The following is a 20,944-nucleotide window of genomic DNA, read 5'->3' on the forward strand; positions in this document are numbered from 1 at the left end:
TATTTCACAATTCAATGCATTTTGAAAAAGCATCCACCACCACCAGGAACATTTTACCGAGAAACGGTCCCACATAGTCGACATGGATCCTCGACCATGGTCTTGAGGGCCAGGACCACAAACTTAGTGGTGCCTCTCTGGGCGCGTTGCTCAACTGAGCACACACGCTGCATTGCCGTACACAGGACTGTAAGTCAGAGTCGATACCGGGCCACCACACGTGGGGTCTGGCTATCGCTTTCATCATTACTATACCCAGGTGTGTGCTGTGGAGATTCGAGATGAACGTCTCCCTGCCCTTTTTGGGTAGCACTACGCGGTTACCCCACAACAGGCAGTCTGCCTGAATGGACAGCTTGTCCTTTCGCCGCTGGAACGGCTTGATTAACTCTTGCATTTCAACAGGGATGCTGGCCCAGCTCCCATGCAGTACACAGTTTTTGACTAGGGACAGCAGAGGATCTTGGCTGGTCCAAGTCCTAATCTGGCGGGCCGTGACAGGTGATTTATCATTTTCAAACGCTTCCATGACCATCAACAAGTCTGCAGGCTGCGCCATTTCCATCCCCGTGGTGGGCAATGGTAGTCGACTTAGAGCATCCGCACAGTTCTCGGTGCTAGCCTGTGACAGATGGCATAGTTATACGCTGAAAGCGTAGGCGCCTACCTTTGTATGCGGGCTGAAGCATTAGTATTTATCGCCTTGTTTTCAGCGAACAGGGATATGAGGGGCTTGTGATCGGTTTCCAGCTCAAATTTGAGGCCAAACAGGTACTGATGCATTTTCTTTATCCCGAACACACAAGCTAATGCCTCTTTCTCAATCATGCTGTAGGTCCTCTCGGCCTTAGACAAGCTCCTGGAAGCATAGGCGACAGGTTGCAACTTCCCCGCAATGTTAGCTTGTTGTAATACACACCCGACTCCATACGACGACACATCACATGCTATCACTATTCTTTTACACAGGTTAAACAATACAAGCAGCTTGTTGGAGCATAAAATGTTTATGGCTATCTCAAAAGCAATTACTTTGTTTTTTTCCCATACCCAGTTCTCACCTTTACGCAATAACACAGGTAGTGGCTCTAAAAGGGTGCTTAACCTCAGTAGGAAATTACCAAAATAGTTGAGGATTCCCAGGAACGACCGCAGCTCCGTGATGTTCTGTGGCCTGAGCGCATTTCTGTCTTGGCGTCTGTGGGCCGAATGCCGTCCGTCGCGATCTTTCTCCCCAAAAACTCCACTTCTGTTGCCATGAAGACGCATTTCGACCTCTTCAGCCGCAGGCCTACGCGATCCAGTCGCTGGAGGACCTCCTCCAGGTTTTGTAGGTGCTCGACGATGTCCCGACCCGTGACCAATATGTCGTCCTGAAAAACCACCGTGCGTGGTACCAACTTGAGTAGGCTCTCCATGTTTCTTTGGAAGATCGCTGCAGCCGACCGAATTCCAAACAAGCATCTGTTGTAGATGAACAGTTCCTTGTGCGTGTTGATGCAGGTGAGGCCCTTCGAAGACTCCTTCAGCTCCTGCGTCATGTAGGTCGAAGTTAGATCGAGCTTGGTGAACGCCTTGCCTCCTGCCAGCGTCACAAATAGGTCGTCTGCCTTAGGTAGCGGGTATTGGTCCTGTAGCGAGAAATGACTAATAGTTACTTTATAATCGCCGCAAATCCTGACCGTGCCATCACTTTTGAGTACTGGAACAATCGGGCTGGCCCACTTGCTGAATTCCACTAGAGAGATGATGCCCTCGCGTTGCAGCCTGTCCAGCTCGATTTCCACTCTCTCCCTCATCATGTGAGGTACCGCTCGTGCCTTGTGCTGAATGGGTCATGCCTCTGGGACCAAGTGGATCCGCACCTTTGCCCATGCCTGGCTCAAAAAGGGAAGGAAATTTGTTAAGAACCTGGGTACATGAGGCCTCATCGACATGTGATAGCGCTCGGATGTCATCCCAGTTCCAGCGGATTTTGCCCAGCCAGCTCCTTCCAAGCAGTGTGGGGCCATCACCCCAGACAATGCAGACTGGCAGTTTATGCGCCGTGCCCTCATAGGTGACCTTGACCATGATGCTGCCCAGGACAGTGATGAGCTCTTTGGTGTACGTTCTCAGTTTCGTGTGGATGGGGCTCAGGGCTGGTCTGAGTGCCTTGTCTCTCAAATATCTTTTTACTCATGATGGATTGGCTTGCGCCAGTGTTCAGTTCCATGGCTACGGGTAAGCCATTGAATTTTACATTTAGCATTATAGGTGGACATTTTGTTGAAAATGCACGCTGTGTACTTCAGCATCTGCCTCCTCTCTCTGAGGGTCGAAATTGCTTTGTTCCACCATGGACCGACCTTCCTCTGCTACGTGGTAGTTAGCAGGTTTTGCAGAGCTTGCAGCTCGTCTGGAAGCTCGTTGGAAGTGCCCCATTGTTCCACAGCTCTTGCAAACATACCCTTTGAAGCGGCATGAATAGGCTGAATGGAAGCCTCCACAACGCCAACCATGTGTGAATTGCCTTGCATTCATCCTTTGTTGCGGACTCTGAGTCATATGGGTCACCTGAGGCCTGCTGGAGTTGCAGACTCGTGGGTTCTGCCCTGTACATTTCTGCTCGCAAACACAGTTCCAGTTAATTTATGAACATTGCTCGCACTTGTTTGCTGAGAGATTTGTTTGGTGTTATCACTGGTGGACATAAACGCCTGTGCTATCGCAATGGCCTTACTGAGGGTTGGTGTCTCTACAGTCAGAAGTTTTCGTAGGATGGTCTTGTGGCCAATGCCCAGTACAAAAAAAGTCTCTGAGCATTTGCTCCAGGTAGCCATCAAACTCACATTGTCCTGCAAGTCGCCTTAGCTCGGCGACGTAGCTCGCCACTTCCTGACCTTCAGATCGCTGGCATGTGTAGAACCGATACCTCACCATCAGCACGCTCTCCCTCGGGTTAAGATGCTCCCGATCCAGTGTACACAGCTCCTCATACGACTTAGTTGTGGGTTTCACCGGAACCAGAAGATTCTTCATGAGGCTGTAGGTCGGTGCCCCGCAGACCGTGAGGAGGACCACTCTCTTTTTTGCAGCGCTTCCTTCTCCGTCCAGCTTGTTGGCTGCAAAGTACTGGTCTAGCCGTTCAACATAGGGTTCCCAGTCCTCACCCGCCCAGAACTTCTCCAGGATGCCCATAGTTTGCTGCATCTTTGCATTGGATTTGTATACTCGTCGCCAGTTATTGTGTTCCTAACACAGATGAGGCTGCACACAGGGAGGTTAAAGTAACAGTGATCTCAGTCTTTATTAAGACATTCCAGAGTGCCGAACAGGCCTTAGGGACCGCCTTGTATACAGTGCTCCCAAGGGATTCTGGGATCCCTTGGGACTTCAGGGGATGCGCTCCTTGTTGGCGGAACATGGGAGTACATGCTTTGCAGATACACAACAGTCTCTCCCTCAAAAGAATGGATGCTGGGTCAGTTGAAATTTAAGTCCGAGATGGATATATTTTTGTTAGGTAAGGGTATCACGGAGCAAAGGCGACTTCATGGAGTTGAGGTACAGATCAGCCATGATCTCATTGAATGACCGAGGGCGGAGGGGCCGAATAGCCTACTCCTGTTCCTATACCTGAATGAATTCTCCACCCACCGGCCCGAAAAAAAGAGCGACTTAGGATCAGCCCATGTCCCAGTTATACCGAGGCCAGCCTGTTTCCGAGTTTTACTGTGTGGAATGACTCGGGACCGAGTGAACTGAATCATGTTGAAATCCATATTAAGAATTTAAATTAAAAATGTTTTTGGTTCTGTTGCAGGTTGAGCTAGGTCGAGTCCCCTTCAAATCGTCATTTTCAGGCCTGTTTTACTCAAGATCCTGTAGTCTTCTCAGCCTGTCTGTCGTAAAACCACCAATAAACAAGACCAATTAAAGCTGGAAAGAAAGTTTTGTAGTCCCTTGGTTATTTATAAATATTTCCTCGAGTAATACTAAGTAGATCTGGATCAAACATTAGCACCCATTTTATCACATGGAAAAGTAGCATTCGGTAATGGTATTACTGCCTCAGATTGAAGCCACTTTATTTAGTGCCAATACAGGCCCTGAAAAAGAATCTCACCACCTTAAGCAAGATCATGACCAATCCCTTGTGGTAGGATGGAAAAAGTAACACTTCCATTTTCTCATCTTATCAAGATATTTTGCGGGCGAACTGGACCTGAAAGATTTGATCCTGTAGATGACTTGAAATAAAACACAAAAAGCAGAAAAGGCAGAGAACATCCTTGTTAGCACATCTAACTTTAACCGAGATGGCCCTTCCATAGGAACTGGAGTCGGCCATTCAGCCCCTCAAGCCTGTTCCACCATTTAATTGGACTACGGTTGATCTGGACCTCAACTCCATTTACCCACCGTTGATCCATATGATCCGTATCTCTTGGTGCCCTTACCTGAAAAAAATCTATCTATCTCCGTTTTGGCAATTTCAATTGACCCAGCATCCACAGCCTTTTGGGGAGAGAGTTCAACATTTCCTTTACTCTTTGTCTGACAAAGTGCTTCCTGATTTCACTCCTGGATGGCCTAGCTCGAAGATTGTGCCCCTTGTTCTGGATTCCCTCCCATAGGAAATGGCTCTCTATATCTACTGTATTGAATTCTTTTAACATTTTAAATTTGTTCACTCCTCAGCCTTAATGTTGCTGGCCATGACTCAGTGGGTAGCACTCTCGCCTCTGAATCAGAAGCTTGTGGTTTCAAGTCCCACTCCAGAGACTTGGACACACAATCTAGGCTGCTGCTCCAACGCACTGAGGCAGTGCTGCACTGTCGGAAGTGTCATATTTTCGGATGAGATGTTAAATGTCTGCCCTCTCAGGTGGACGTAAAAGATCCCGTGGCACTATTTCAAAGAGCAGGGGAGTTCACCCCGGAGTCTGGCCACTATTTATCCGTCAACCAACATCACTGAAACGGATTATGTGGTCATTATCACATTGCTGTTTATGGAAACTTGCTGTGTGCAAATTGGCTGCAGCATTGCCCTGCATTACAACATTGACTACACTTTCCAGCCAATGAAGTACTTTTTGAATTGCAGTCAATGTTCTAATGCCAGGGAGGGGAGGGGTCACCCTCTGTCCAGGCTCTCGGAGGGGGGGTCACCCTCGGTCTGGGCTCTCGGGGGAGGGGGGTTCACCCTCGGTCTGGGCTCTCGGGAGGGGGGGTCACCCTCTGTCTGGGCTCTCGAGGGAGGGGAGGGGGGGTCGCCCTCGGTCTGGGCTCTCTGGAGGGGGGGTCACCCTCTGTCTGGGCTCTCGAGGGAGGGGAGGGGGGGGGTCACCCTCAGTCTGGGCTCTCGGGGGAGGGGGGGGTTCACCCTCAGTCCTGGCTCTCGGGGGAGGGGAGGGGGGGGTTACCCTCAGTCTGGGCTCTCGGGGGAGGGGGGGGGTCACCCTCTGTCTGGGCTCTCGGGGGAGGGGGGGGTCACCCTCTGTCTGGGCTCTCGGGGGAGGGGAGGGGGGGTCACCCTCGGTCTGGGCTCTCGGGGGAGGGGGGTTCACCCTCGGTCTGGGCTCTCGGGAGGGGGGGTCACCCTCTGTCTGGGCTCTCGAGGGAGGGGAGGGGGGGTCGCCCTCGGTCTGGGCTCTCTGGAGGGGGGGTTACCCTCTGTCTGGGCTCTCGAGGGAGGGGAGGGGGGGGGTCACCCTCAGTCTGGGCTCTCGGGGGAGGGGGGGGTTCACCCTCAGTCCTGGCTCTCGGGGGAGGGGAGGGGGGGGTTACCCTCAGTCTGGGCTCTCGGGGGAGGGGGGGGTTCACCCTCAGTCCTGGCTCTCGGGGGAGGGGGGGTTCACCCTCAGTCCTGGCTCTCGGGGGAGGGGAGGGGGGGGTTACCCTCAGTCTGGGCTCTCGGGGGAGGGGGGGGTTCACCCTCAGTCCTGGCTCTCGGGGGAGGGGAGGGGGGGGTTCACCCTCAGTCCTGGCTCTCGGGGGAGGGGGGGTTCACCCTCAGTCCTGGCTCTCGGGGGAGGGGAGGGGGGGTTCACCCTCAGTCTGGGCTCTCGGGGGAGGGGATGGGGGGGTCACCCTCAGTCTGGGTTCTCTGGAGGGGGGGGGATTCACCCTCAGTCCTGGCTCTCGGGGGAGGGGAGGGGGGGTTCACCCTCAGTCTGGGCTCTCGGGGGAGGGGAGGTTGGGGGTCGCCCTCAGTCTGGGCTCTCAGGGGAGGGGGGGGTCACCCTCAGTCCTGGCTCTCGGGGGACGGGGGGGGTCGCCCTCAGTCTGGGCTCTCCAGTGATCACATTCTTCAGTCTGGGTTTACTGTACCAAACTTGCCCCTTATGCGCACACACTTTTTTTCGTATTACTCCTCTATTTCTGGTCTCTCCTCTCCTTCATTCTGCCTGTACCAGAATCTTTTATTTCAACAATTTATCAACTCTCAGCTCGCTCACTTGTCCTCATGTTTTGACTTTTTGTTTTCGATCCTTTTCAGCTCCATTTATTTTTCTCACACTGATTTCTGCACCTTTCTTTCCTGCTTCGTTACTCTTCGACCTTCCTACTCTCCTGCCGCCATCCCAGGCTTTACTCCCTCCTAGATAAGCCTACAGCTTCCCTCTGTGCCTCTCTTGGCTTCCTACAAAGGTCCCATCGAGGCAATCATCGCTGCCTCCTTACAACCCCAACTGTCCCATCCTACTCTCTCGCCCACGTTTCCCGCCCAGCGTGCCCACTGGGGGCTAATCTTGCCAATCTCTTCCTTGTCCAACTCATCCCCCCAGCGCTGACCCTGTGGACGCAGGCAGTGGGGCAGCCATCACCGACCCTCCCCGCACCTCTCTCCAAATCCGCGCCCATCTTTTCCGCAACTCCATGTTTGAATCCCTTATAATCAGGATTCCACCCCTGCCACTGTACCGAAACGGCTCTCATCAAAGTCACAAATGACATCTTTCGTGACTGTGACAAAGGCAAACTATCCCTCCTCGTCGTTCTTGACTTTCTGCAGCCTTTGACATGGTTTACCAGTTTATCCTCCTCCAATGCCTCTCCACCGTCGTTCAGCTGGGTGGGAGTGCACCTGTCTGGTTCCATTGTTATCTATCCAATCCTAGCCAGAGAATCACCTGAAACGGTTTCTCTTCCTGCTCCCACATTGTTACCTCCGGTGTCCCCCAAGGATCTATCCTTGGCCCCCTCCTATTTCGCATCTACATGTTGCCCCTTGGCGACATCATCCGAAAACACAGCGTCACTTTCCACATATACGCTGATGACACCTAGTTCTACCTCACCACTTTTCTTGACCCCTCCATGGTCTCTAGATTGTCAGACTGTTTGTCCGATGAGCAGAAATTTTCTCCAATTGAATATTGGGAAGACCGAAGCCATTGTTTTCGTTCCCCACCACAAACTCGGTTCCCTAGCCAATGACTCCATCCCTCTCCCCAACTTCTGTCTGAGGCTGAACCAGACTGTTCGCAGCCTTGGTGTCATATTTGACCTTGAAATAAGCTTCCGACCACATATCCGCAGCATAACTAAGACCGTCTATTTCCATCTTTGTAACATCGCCCGTCTCCACCCCTGCCTCAGCTCATCCGCTGCTGAAACCCTCATCCGTGTCTTTGGTACCTCTAGACTTAACTATTCCAATACACTCCTGGCTGGCCTCCCACATTCTACCCTACGTCCTATCTCGCATCAAGTCCCGCTTACCCATCACCCCTGTGCTCGCTGACCTACATTGTCTCCCAGTTAAGCAACGACTCGATTTCACAATTCTCATCCTTGTTTTTAAATTGCTCCATGGCCTCGCCCTTCCCTATCTCTGTAATCTCCTCCAGCCCCACAACCCATCGAGATAGCTGCATTCCTCTAATTCTGCCCTCTTGAGAATCCCTGATTATAATCGCTCAACCATTGGTGGCCGTGCTTTCTGTTGCCTAGGCCCTAAGCTCGTGAATTCCCTGCCGCAACCTATCTGCCTCTCTACCTCCCTTTCCTCCTTTTAAGATGCTCCTTAAAACCTACCTCTTTGACCAAGCTTTTGATCACCTGCCCTAATTTCTCCTGATGTGGCTCGGTGTCAAAAGTTCAGTCACTTAGAACACTTCACTGAGAGATGTGCTTTATCGGATTCAATACATTCTGGATACCTTTACTGAATGGTAAAATGTGAATAAATATATGGGCTTTCATACCATTTTCCTCTGTCTTTAAAGAGTTGATATGTAAGGGTAGAAATGACTGTCTGTGATGTTATTATGAGTTCAACATGTTTGTATCAACAGGGTAAAATAGCAGAGAGGGATTTGATATGAGCAAGTTAAACATTCAGACTACAACATTGCCAGAGTGTAATTTCTATCCTAGTCGATTTCCGGTGATATTGCACACAATGGCGTAGACTTTGACTGTGCGATCGTGTAGAACGGCTGATAGCAAATCGGCAGCCCCTTTTACACCTCTCCTGCTTTTATTTCCATTGTTTTTGATGGAATTCAAAATAGAAAGAGATGTAAAATAGACTGCTGAGTCATTATCACCTATTTTACACGATCGTACAAAGTCCAGGGAGTCAAAACAAGGGTCATCTTCAGGTGAACTCAAGTTAGAGCGTAGGGGATCATTGGGCCAGGGCATGCAGCATAATTCAGTTCCCATTTTAAAATCCTTATTCCTATTTCCATTATAACTTATAACGAGAAAATAAGCAGAGCTGGATCTAGTTCTGGGGAATGAAGTGGGGCAAGTGCAGCATGTTACAGTGGGGGAGCATTTTGGGAACAGTGATCATAATATGATCAGGTTTCGAGTAACTGTGGGAAAAGGAACAATCAAAGGTGAAAATACCCAACTGGAGGAGGACTAACTTCAGTGAGTTGAAAAGGGATCTGGCCCCGATGGATTGGAAACACAGATTGGTAGGTTAAATGGTAAATGAATGATGGGAGGCCTTCAACGAGGAGATGGTTCGGGTACAGACTAGATGTTCCTATGAGGGAGAAAGGAAGGGCATCCAAGGCTAGGTCTCCCTGGATGACTAAAGAAACAGAAAAAGGAGGCTTACGATAAATTTCAAGTTCATAATACAGGAGAATGCAGAGGCGAACTGAAAGAGAAATAAGAGGAGTAAAGAGAATGGATGAGAAAAGATTAGTGGGCAACATAAAAGGGAACACTAAAGTTTGTTATAAACATATAAAGAGTAAAAGGATAGTCAAAAAAGTGGTGGGGCCGATTAAGGACAAAAAAGAAATCTTGTGGAGGCAGAGGGCATGGCTGAGGTTCTAAATGGATGGTTTCCATTATAAATGTGGACAGAGGAATTTATGATGGGAAAATGTTGACAGGAAGTGCACACAGCTGTAAGATCTTAATATCGATGCTTGTGTTTCCTAACGTACCATTACCATCTCATTTTTGCCCATCATCCCTTTTGTCTCTCTAATCTCTCCTGCCTGCCTCCACAGACCTTCCCTTTTGTTCTTTCCTCCCCTCCCCCTTTCACTGCCCCTGCACTTCCTTAAGAATCTGTTACATCGCAAACTTTTCCAGTTCTGACAAAGGGTCACAGACCCGAAACGTTAACTCTGTTTCTCTCCACAGATGCTGCCTGACCCGCTGAGATTTCCAGCATTTTCTGTTTTTATTTCAGATTCCAGAATCCGCAGTATTTTGCTTTTGTATTAATATAGATGCTGTTGGGTTCAATCTGCTGCTATGGCTTAGCAATGAGACAAGGTACAGTCCCTGAGTGACTGTTCAGTTCAAAAATTTATTTCCATTTTGGGGTTTCATCAAATGATGTATATTAGTGCTCAGTGCACTATGCTGTTTGAGGCACCCAGTGTCAGCAAAACCAATTTCGGGTATAGCATGGGTTAGATATAGAGTAAAGCTCCCTTTACACTGCCCCTTCAATCACTTCCATGTCAGGTATAACATGGGTTAACTACAGAGTAAAGAACTCTCTGCACAGTCCCTTCAAAAACTCGCATGGTCAAGTATTACATGGGTTAGATACAGAGTAAATCTCCATTTACAATGTCCCATTAGCACTCCCAGGTCAGGTACAGCCTGGGTTAGTTTCATCCTGCGATTCCAACACCTCATCACTATCCAGCAGGTGAAATTCTCGGCTTCACTCATTTTTGTCTATTGTGGGGTGTTCGAATTTTCTGATGTGAGCACCTCTTGCAGCTTGCAGCCTCTAGTTATAAATCAGCTTTTCTATTAGAGATGGAGCAGTGAGTATATGCACAAGGTGATTTGACCAAAGATGTCGACAGGGTGATTTAACCGGTAGAAATTCATTCTGAATATATTCCTGCAGTATATTCGCTTTCCCATCAGAGTAAACATAATATAACTTTATTATCCTGCTATTCCACTTCCTTGCTATATTCCTGGTAGCATTTCTCTGCATGAGCACAGGTTGCTTTGCAAATAATGATTATGGCTGCATATCATTGAGGTGAATAGATTGCATATTATTGAGGTGAATACAGTATTAAATGGCATAAGTATTGTGAATTATTTCAACATACATCAAGTAGTGGGAAGTGGGGATTTAACCAGGATGGAATAGAAGTGCCTTTTGTAATCTGCCTCCATGGCTTTGTTCTGGGATCTCCTAAGTCCCGTGATGATGTAGGTGCTGTCTAACTGTTTCACTAATTTACACTATTGTACACTGCAGATTTTCACAGGATGACCATTCCTACAACATACACACCCTGTGGGAAGTTTACTCAAATGTCCCTATAATCTATTTTTAGCAAACTAACGAGGGAGAGTGGCACAGATTTCCCAATTCCCATTGTATCAGGATTGACGGATACCGAGACGGAGAAAATAATCCGGGAGAAGGATGAGGAGGTAAGAAATGCTCTGTCTAATTTAATTAACACTTTTTTAGTGTTTGGTTGCTCTGAGACCTGTAGGACTGTGAGGAAAATTACAATTTTACTTAGTGTATTGAAGAATGCCGGGATTAAATTGGTATTCGTGAGGTAAATGTGCAGCTTGACCTTATACTGCATGTACTTCGCTCACTCCAACACTTCACGAGGAACATACATCTCCTGCTGTGACACTGACATTTAGTGTGGGTCTTTCTCAAGGGCGGAATTGTCGCCAGAATTGGGGCAGGATTTCCACGTGTTGGATCAACCCCACTGTCATCTCATCTCATTTTCCTGGGTTGGGATCAATTAAGTAGGCAGGAAAAACTCCCAGTGCTACTCTCTACTCCTCATTGGGGCCCCAAGTTTCGACATGATTTGCTCCTGATTTTTAGGAGCAACTGGTGTAGAACGGAATATCTTAGAAATCGGAATTCTCTCCATTTCGTTTGCTCCAGTTCTAGTCAGTTAGAACAGTTTCACTTTGGAACAGAATTTTTTTTTCAAAGGGGGGCGTGTCCGGCCACTTACGCCTGTTTTCAAAGTTTCGTCAGTGAAAACTTACTCCAAACTAACTTAGAATGGAGTAAGTGAAGATTTTTGTACGCTCGAAAAAAACCTTGTCTACACTTTAGAAAATCAGGTGTAGGTTGCAAATCAGGCGTAGGGAATGGGGGGGGGGGGGTTTAAAGGGAAGTTTACAAACATTAAACACTTCAGTTTTACAAATAAAGAGCCATTATCAATAATAAATGATAAAAACATCAATAAATCAACCAATAAATCAATCAAAAAAAATTAATAAGAAAATTTTTTTTTAAATCAAGAAATAAAACATTTCCTACTTACCGACTGCAGCACCGGGAGCCCTCCAACAGCGTGCTGGGATGCCCCCCCCAGTCAGTGTCTCTATCTGTCTGTCTGTGTGTCTCTCACTCTCTCTGTCAGTGTCTGTGTTTCTGACAGCGAGAGGACGGGGAGGAGGGGGAGAAAGGAGATGGGGGGGGGGGGGGGGGGCGAAAGGAGATGGGGGGGGGGGCGAAAGGAGAAGGGGGAAGGAGGCTGAACGGGCCGGGCCCAGACTTCAGGCAGGGCCCGTCCCCAGCACTAGATTTACAGGTAGGTGGCGTTGGGTCGGGTCGGGGGGGTGGTGGGAGGGAGGTCGGTTCGGGTCGTTGGGAGGGAGGTCAGGTCGGGGGGTGGGGGGAAGTGGGAGTCGGGTCGGGTGCAGTCCGGGGGGTCGGGGCGGGGGGTGGGGAGGGGGAAGCGGGAGTCGGGTCTGGTCCAGTCTGGGGAGGGGGCAGGGGGGAAGCGGGAGTCGGGTTGGGTCCAGTCCGGGGGGTTGGGTCAGGTCCGGGGGGCGGGGGGGAAGCGGGAGTCGAGTCGGGTCGGGAGGAAGCAAGAGCTGGTCGTGGGAGGAGCCTTATTCACGCAGCCCCAGTGAGGCCATTCAGCCAGGGCTAGGGGCTGCGTGCTTCGGGCCCCTCCCACACAGCTTTGGGTGCCTGGAGCTACTGCACATGCGCGCCCACTGTAGCGCGCATGTGCAGAGGTCCCGGCACTGTTTTCAGCACAGGAACCTAGCTCCGCCCCCTACAGCTCCTGCTGCGCTGCGCCCGGCTGCAAACGACCTGCAGGGAGCCGTAGAATAGATAAGTTTTTTTTTAGGCGCTCTTTGTGGCGTGAAAAACGGCCGTCCAGGTCATAGAGGAGTTAGCTGCAGTGAAACAAACTTCATCATCATCTAAGGGCTTATCCATAGCAGGACGTTACTTATCATCCGTGTTGTTGAGGAACAATTGTATATTGTCATCCCGAGCCTGCTTCGAGGTATCTGTCATGTTGGTGGTGATTTGGTGGTGAATGCCCTGGCAAGGTCAGACTCGGGCATGAGGTGCCCATACTGGAGGAGTTGGTAATAATCAATGAAACGGGTTGACGATGATTGATTAGTCATGTTGTGTACAGTCTCATTTAGATTTGGTTCTGAGGATTAACCGCTCACAGTGTGCAAGGCAATCTCGAATCAAACCCATCAATTTGATGAATCACTTCTTTACATATCCACCTTTCTGAGCCATATTTAAATATGAATATTGCAAATGCGTTGTAGAGCCACACTAAACAAAAGTGCCGGACTCAATTTTGAATTACCTCTGAATGAGCCTAGCTAACAAAGAACAGTCTATATTTATAATCTATATTAATGACTTGGAAGAAGGGACTGAGTGTAATGTAGCCAAGTTTGCTGACGATACAAAGATGGGAGGAAAAGCAATGTGTGAGGAGGACACAAAAAATCTCCAAAAGGACATAGACAGGCTAAGTGGGCAAAAAATTGGCAGATGGAGTATAATGTTGGAAAGTGTGAGGTCATGCACTTTGGCAGAAAAAAAATCAAAGAGCAAGTTATTATTTAAATGGAGAAAGATTGCAAAGTGCCACAGTACAGCGGGATCTGAGGGTACTTGTGCATGAAACACAAAAGGATAGTATGCAGGTACAGCAAGTGATCAGGAAGGCCAATTGTATCTTGGCCTTTATTGCAAAGGGGATAGAGTACAAAAGCAGGGAACACTTGCTATAGTTATACAGGGTATTGGTGAGGCCACACCTGGAATACAGTGTGCAGTTTTGGTTTCCATATTTATGAAAAGATATACTTGCTTTGGAGGCAGTTCAGAGAAGGTTCATTAGGTTGATTCTGGGGATGAGGGGATTGACTTATGAGGAAAGGTTGAGTAGGTTGGGCTTCTACTCATTGGAATTCAGAAGAATGAGAGATGATATCGAAATATATAAGATTATGAGGGGGCTTGACAAGGTGGATGCAGAGAGGATGTTTCACTGATGGGGGAGACTAGAACTAGAGGGCATGATCTTAGAATAAGGGGCCAACCATTTAAAACTGAGATGAGGAAAAATTTCTTCTCGGAGGGTTGTGAGTCTGTGGAATTCGCTGCCTCAGAGAGCTGTGGAAGCTGGGACATTGAATAAATTTAAGACAGAAATAGACAGTTTCTTGAAAGATAAGGGGATAAAGGGTTATGGGGAGCGGGCAGGGAAGTGGAGCTGAGTCCATGATCAGATCAGCCATGATCTTATTGAATGGCGGGGCAGGCTCGAGGGGCAGTATGGCCTACTCCTGTTCCTATTTCTTATGTTCTTATAACAGTCAATGTGAAGGAGTTGGAAGAGGGGAAGTGGTCAGATCGGCAGAAAAGTTATTCAGTCTGCCTTCCATTGACCTAAATCTGCCTTTTTCCTTCTAGCCTTCTCCAAGCAGCAAAACCGAGGCAGGAAAGGTGCTATATCAATGCAAGATCTTTATTTTTTTTTAGTAATGGGATGTTACAACTGTTCCGAGGGCTCACGAGCAAGGGGGGGGGGGGGGTAAATCAGCCAAGGGTCCTGCTATTAGTTGCTGTCTAATGACCCCTGCTGGAAAATGCATGTGTGTGGACTTGGGGGTCAGGACAGGGTCAGACTTGGCCGTAATGCCCAGCGTTGCCAGTTGGGTAAGATAGCAGAGAGTTGCCAGTGCCCAGTAGCACACCCAGCTGCAGCAGCAGCCCTCCTGGGGAGGGGGAGGGAGAGGGGGAGGTCGGGAGGAGGCCGTTTCTATTTTGTGAAATAACTGATAGCCTTGTTGCTTGTTTTGTATTCTAGTTGCGGCGGATGCAAGAAAAGCTGCAGAAGATTCAGCAACAAATGAACAGCCAGAAGCCCGAAGGATTGTAGCACGTGGTGCTCGCCACTTTCTTCAGGGATTTGAGGAGTTTACAGTCTTCACCCCTGCCCAAGGGCACGGACACCCTTCCTCATCACAAAGCTTCAGGGCTTGGAGCTTGGACTGTCTAAATCACTAACTTCAGAATTCGACATCTCGCCTTTCACTGGGAATAAATGTATCCATTTTATTAGTCCCACTAATTTAAAGCACTTAAAATAGGAATCAAACCTAGAATTCATAACCGTAATAAATGTTGGGTGTTGACCATAAGTTTGAGGTATTTTAAAGATGATTTCAGAATCCCATTTTGCTTTGCTGAGAACAGGTTGGATCTCTTTCTTTTCCCAGATTGATGTAGCAATGATCTATCCTGCTGGTGTAAGAGTTGCTCTTGCTCCTATTATGTTACTAGGGTTTCCCAGTCGCAGTTAGACTACTAAAACACCTCCAGCCAGAACATTTGCGGTCAGCGTTTATGGCACGGATAGAACCTGACAGAGATTTGCACAACATTTTGGCAGCACAAGCTTTCTACTCATTGCTTCCAAATTTCAACTTAGTCCCGAGGCAGCTTCGCACCACTAAAGTCAAGAGTCACATCCTCACATCTGTTTCAGGGTTTGCCGGGTTTTAACCTTACTGAAAGAAAACGGCTGATCTAGTGGAAACGCAATGGTCTAAAAATGGAAATGACAGAGGACACCGGAATATGGAGAAAAACACTGGAAATTTGGGGAAAAACAAGCTGGCAGCAGGAATAAACAATGTGAAAGCAGACTATTAATATTTGGAACCATTACAAGGTCATTCTGAGTGAGGACAAGAACAACTTAAGGCTTCTCTTGAACAGATATTTGGTGTTTCTAGAAAATGTTGAAATACACAGTAACAGTGATTTACTAATTCTTATTTAAAAGGTTTTCAAATCCCTATACAATAATATCCATCATTAAGTTGATATAAAATAAATATAACTGATATAGGTTGGCATCAGCTCCTTCAAAGAAACTGTAGACTCAAAAATACTGTATTCCTTTTTAAGTCAAGTGATCTATAAACCATGAGACAAGGGTGGCCCATGGCTCAGCAGGGGTGTGCACTGCCCAGTGTGATTGCTAGCCATGCAGACCAAGTAGGCCCAGGGTTCAATCCCTGGTCTCTATTATATTTGCTGATCCCAGTCAGGGCAATGGTGAGGGGCCCTGCAATGGACCTTAGTATCCTTGGACGAGGGAATGGAGAATTGAGCCAAGGGTTCCCCTTCACATCGCTTCCTATAACACTTGCTGGAAAAGATGGCTGTGTATGAGGGGGTGAGGGCAGGGGTTGTGTCAGCGTTCGCTATGTTGTTCCCACCCTCAATCTAACACCCTACTGATGAATGAAGAATGCCCATTTGGGTGAGGTATTAGAGAGCAGCTGGTGCCTGTGGAACTGTACTCTAGCATAAGTTAATACCTCCGGGAGAATGAGGACAGAAAACTGATGATGATGAAGTAAAACCTCCCGTCTAAAATTTACTGCTTAATAGGGTTCTCTGAATGAAACGATTGTTGGCTTCCCAACCAAGCACTAACCAAGCTTTAGCTCCACGGGTGTAATTAGGTAGTGTGATAGCATTTGCCAATCTAATGAGACCCCTCCTCTCCAGTAAATTGCTAAAATTTGAATAAATACTGCTATTAAAAATGGTGTACTGTTCACATTTCCTCTTTGTTCCACATTACGAACTGTTCTCAGCTACTCAACTTTAATCTTCACCTTGTCTTTCAATAAATCAGTTGCAGCTACTTCACCCACGCCTTTATCAGCTACACTTATACAAGAGGGGGTTGCACAATGCTCCTTAATACTGATTGATGAAGCAACCCTCTGGCTGGTGTAAGGTGTTCAGCCTTGAAAGACCAAGAAGCGAGACTTGGCAATTGATTTTTCGAAAGTCAAATGTTTCACTGACAATCTTTTACTACAGTTTAACCATCAACAAGAGTGGCTCGGTAGCACCACTACTGACCGAGCTGGCCGAGTCCTGAAGGACATAGCTGCCAAACTGGACCTGCGGCAGGTGGTGAGCAAACCAACACGAGGGAAAAACCTACTTGACCTCATCCTCACCAAGCTACCTGTCGCAGATGTAACTGTCAATTACAGCATTAGTAGCAGTGACCACCGCACAGTCCTTGTGGAGACGAAATCCCGTCTTCACACTGAGGACACCCTCCATCGTGTTGTGTGGCACTATCACCGTGCTAACTGGGATAGATTCAGAACAGATCTAGCAGCTCAAAACTGGGCACCCATGAGGCGCTGTGGGCCATCAGCAGCAGAAGAATAGTATTGCAGCACAATCTGAAACCTCATGGCCCAGCATATATCTCACTCTACCATTACCAACAAGCCAGGGGACCAGCCCTGGTTCAATGAGGAATGCAGAAGAGCATGCCAGGAATAGCACCAGGCGTATCTAAAAATGAGGTGCCAGCCAGGGGAAGCTAAACAGTGGAAGCAGCGTGCCATTGGCAGGCTAAGCAAACCCACAATCAACGGATCAGCTCAAAGCTCTGCAGTCCTGCCCCATCCCGTCGTGAATGGTGGTGGACCATTAAACAACTAACGGGAGGAGGAGGCTCCATGAATATCCCCATCCTCAATGGTGGCATGGAGTGCAAAAGACAAGGCTAAAGCATTTGCAACCATCTTCAGCCAGAAGGGCCAAGTGGATGATCCATCTTGGCCTCCTCCTGAGGTCCCCACCGTCACAGAAGCCAGTCTTCAGCCAATTCGATTCACTCCACGTGATATCAAGAAACGGCTGAGCGCACTGGATACAGCAAAGGCTATGGGTCCTGACGACATCCCGGCTGTTGTGCTGAAGACTTGTGCTCCAGATCTAGCTGTGCCTCTAGCCAAGCTGTTCCAGTACAGCTACAATACTGGCATCCACCTGACAATGTGGAAAACTGCCCAGGTATATTGTGTCCACAAAAAGCAGGACAAATCCAATCCAGCCAATTACCGCCCCATCAGTCTATTCTCAATCATCAGCAAAGTGATGGAAGGTGTCATCGACAGTGCTATCAAGCGGCACTTACCAATAACCTGCTCACCGATGCTCAGTTTGGGTTCTGCCAGGACCACTCTGCTCCAGACCTCATTACAGCCTTGGTCTAAACATGGACAAAAGAGCTGAATTCCAGAGGTGAGGTGAAAATGACTGCTCTTGATACCAAGACAGCATTTGACTGGGTGTAGCATCAAGGAGCCCTAATAAAACTGAAGTCAATGGGAATCAGGGGGAAAACTCTCCACTGGCTGGAGTCATACCTAGCACAAAGGAAGGTGATTGTAGTTGGAGGACAATCATCACAGCCCCAGGACATTGCTGCAGCAGGTCCTCAGGAGTTCCTGTGTCCTAGGCCCAACCATCTTCAGTTGTTTCATCAATGACGTTCCCTCTATCATAAGGTCAGAAATGGGGATGTTCGTTGATGACTCCACAGTGTTCAGTGCCATTCTCAACTCCTCAGATAATGGAGCAGTCCATGCCCGCATGCAGCAAGACCTGGATGACATTCAGGCTTGGGCTGATAAGTGGCAAGTAACATTCACACCATACAAGTGCCAGACAATGACCATCTCCAATAAGCGAGAGTCTAACCACCACCTCTTGACATTCAACGGCATTACCATCGCCGAATCCCCCACCATCAACATCCTGGGGGTCACCGTTGATCAGAAACTTAACTGGTCCAGCCACACAAATACTGTGGCAACAAGAGCAGGTCAGTGGCTAGGTATTCTGTGGCGAGTGTCTCACCTCCTGACTCCTTAAAGCCTTTCCACTATCTACAAGACACAAGTCAGGAAAGTTGTGGAATATTCTCCACTTCCCTGGATGAGTGCAGCTCCAACAACGCTCAAGAAGCTCAACATCATCCAGGACAATGCAGCCCACTTAATTGGCACCCCATCCACCACCTTAAACATTCGCTTCCTGCACCATCTGCACACTGTGGCTGCAGTGTGTACCATCTACAAGATGCACTGCAGCAACTTGCCAAGATTTCTTTAGCAGCACTTCCCAAACCTGCGACCGCTACCACCTAGAAGGACAAGGGCAGCAAACGCATGGGAACACCACCACCTCCACACTCCCCTCCACTTTACATACCATCCTGACTTGGAAATATATTGGCGTTCCTTCATCATTGCTGGGTCAAAATCCTGGAACTCCCTAACAGCACTATGGAAGTATCTTCACCACACGGACTGCAGCGGTTCAAGACAGCAGCTCACCACTACCTTATCAAGGGCAATGAGGGAACGAATAAATAAAAATAAAGTTTAAGCATCTCATCATTACCACTGCGCAATGTGATTCAGAACTCGGGTGATCAAACCTCCATCCTGAGAGAACTGGTGTGTCATCTGCTTTTTTTCTTACCAATGGAGAAGTTAGCGACCTTGTTTTTCTCTTCAAATGTAGGTCAAAACGCAAAATGTTTCTATACTTTTCAGTGGTTTGTGGCAGCTAGTCACTTAACCATAATTGCCTGATATGGAGACGTTTATTCTCTCATCACAATCATCTATTGTCTACTATCAGACAGGCTCCGTTTGGTTAGTAAATATCATCACTGCACACTTGCAGGATCTTCACATTGTGAACTAAAGTGGTCAATAGGCACACGATCCTCTGCAATTTTGTAATATGCAGGATTTCATTTAATGGGTTCAGGATTGGAAGCTGACCCCACGAGCTCTTGCCCAGCCAGCTTACATCATCTCCAAGGAGATGTTGCGTCCACTCACAGAGGTGAAGGCAGCATTCCAAGCTCAGTGGGTAAATATGTCGTCCAGTGTGGGATGGACAGTCATGTTTGGAAGGGCCCAGGACCCTAGGTGCTGCATTAAAAAGTTTGAGCTGGGACAGAGGTTCACATCACAGGACAATTATAGATGAGAAAGGCCATACAGACCATTTTAGCTAATCCTAATTAGAAAGCCCCCACTTCTCCCCATGTCCCCCACCCTTTCCCGCTCCCCCGCCCCATTGCAGCATCCGGTTGTTTCTAGACTGATTCCACCACTCTATCCAGGAGTCCATTCCAAGTATTGATCACTCTCTGTGCAAATAAGAATTTCATGATACTCGTCCAGAATTTTCCTTTCACTAGTTTGAACCTGTGCCCTTGTCCGACACTTTGGTTTAGTCGAAAATAATGTTATGGATTTACCTTTTCCATGCTACTTACTATCTTGCATACCTCAATAACATCACCTCTCACTCACCTCCTTTCTTCATTCCTTAGACCCTTGACACCAGGAATAAGCCCTTTGCCCTTTCTCTGTTCTGCCTCCAACACTCAAATGTCTCATAGAAACATAAAATATAGATGCAGGAGTAGGCCATTCGGCCCTTCGAGCCTGCACCGCCATTCAATGAGTTCATGGCTGAACATGCAACTTCAGTACCCCATTCCTGCTTTCTCGCCATACCCCTTGATCCCCCTAGTAGTAAGGACGACATCTAACTCCTTTTTGAATATATTGAGTGAATTGGCCTTAACAACTTTCTGTGGTAGAGAATTCCACAGGTTCACCACTCTGGGTGAAGAAGTTTCTCCTCATCTCGGTCCTAAATGGCTTACCCCTTATCCTTAGACTGTGACCCCTGGTTCTGGACTTCCCCAACATTAATAAGAACATAAGAACATAAGAATTAGGAACAGGAGTAGGCCATCTAGCCCCTCGAGCCTGCTCCGCCACCCAACAAGATCATGGCTGATCTGGCCGTGGACTCAGCTCCACTTACCCGTCCGCTCCCCATAACCCTTAATTCCCTTATTGGTTAAAAATATATTCAATGAGCTAGCCTCAACTGCTTCCTTGGGCAGAGAATTCCACAGATTCACAACCCTCTGGGAGAAGAAATTCCTTCTCAACTCGGTTTTAAATTGGCTCCCCTGTATTTTGAGCCAGTGCCATCTAGTTCTAGTCTCCCCGACCAGTGGAAACAACCTCTCTGCCTCTATCCTGTCTATCCCCTTCATTATTTTAAATGTTTCTATAAGATCACCCCTCATCCTTCTGAACTCCAACGAGTAAAGACCCAGTCTACTCAATCTATCATCATAAGGTAACCCCCTCATCTCTGGAATCAGCCTAGAGAATCGTCTCTGTACCCCCTCCAAAGCTAGTATATCCTTCCTTAAGTAAGGTGACCAAAACTGCACACAGTGCTCTAGTGTGGCCTCACCAATACCCTGTGCAGTTGCAGCAGGACCTCCCTGCTTTTGTACTCCAT

At 48.0% G+C, this 20,944-nt stretch overlaps 1 protein-coding gene across 10 annotated transcripts in view; it reads left to right on the forward strand.

Annotated features, from left to right (window-relative positions):
* LOC139226472 (septin-5-like) overlaps window positions 1–14,907 on the forward strand; it is a 138,295-nt gene extending 123,388 nt beyond the window's left edge. For 8 of the 10 annotated variants that reach the window (XM_070857273.1, XM_070857271.1, XM_070857269.1 and 5 more), the window contains 2 exons: window positions 10,779–10,878; window positions 14,574–14,907. In XM_070857273.1, the coding sequence (XP_070713374.1) occupies window positions 10,779–10,878; window positions 14,574–14,645 (172 nt within the window). In that variant the 3' untranslated portion in view covers window positions 14,646–14,907. Of the gene's footprint in view, window positions 1–3,805; window positions 3,867–10,778; window positions 10,879–14,573 lie in introns of those variants that run through there. The other 2 variants (XR_011587265.1, XR_011587266.1) reach the window with 2 other exon arrangements.
* The last annotated feature ends 6,037 nt before the right edge of the window (window positions 14,908–20,944 follow it).

This window comes from Pristiophorus japonicus, chromosome 16, assembly GCF_044704955.1.
Source record: "Pristiophorus japonicus isolate sPriJap1 chromosome 16, sPriJap1.hap1, whole genome shotgun sequence".
NCBI lineage: Eukaryota > Metazoa > Chordata > Chondrichthyes > Pristiophoridae > Pristiophorus > Pristiophorus japonicus.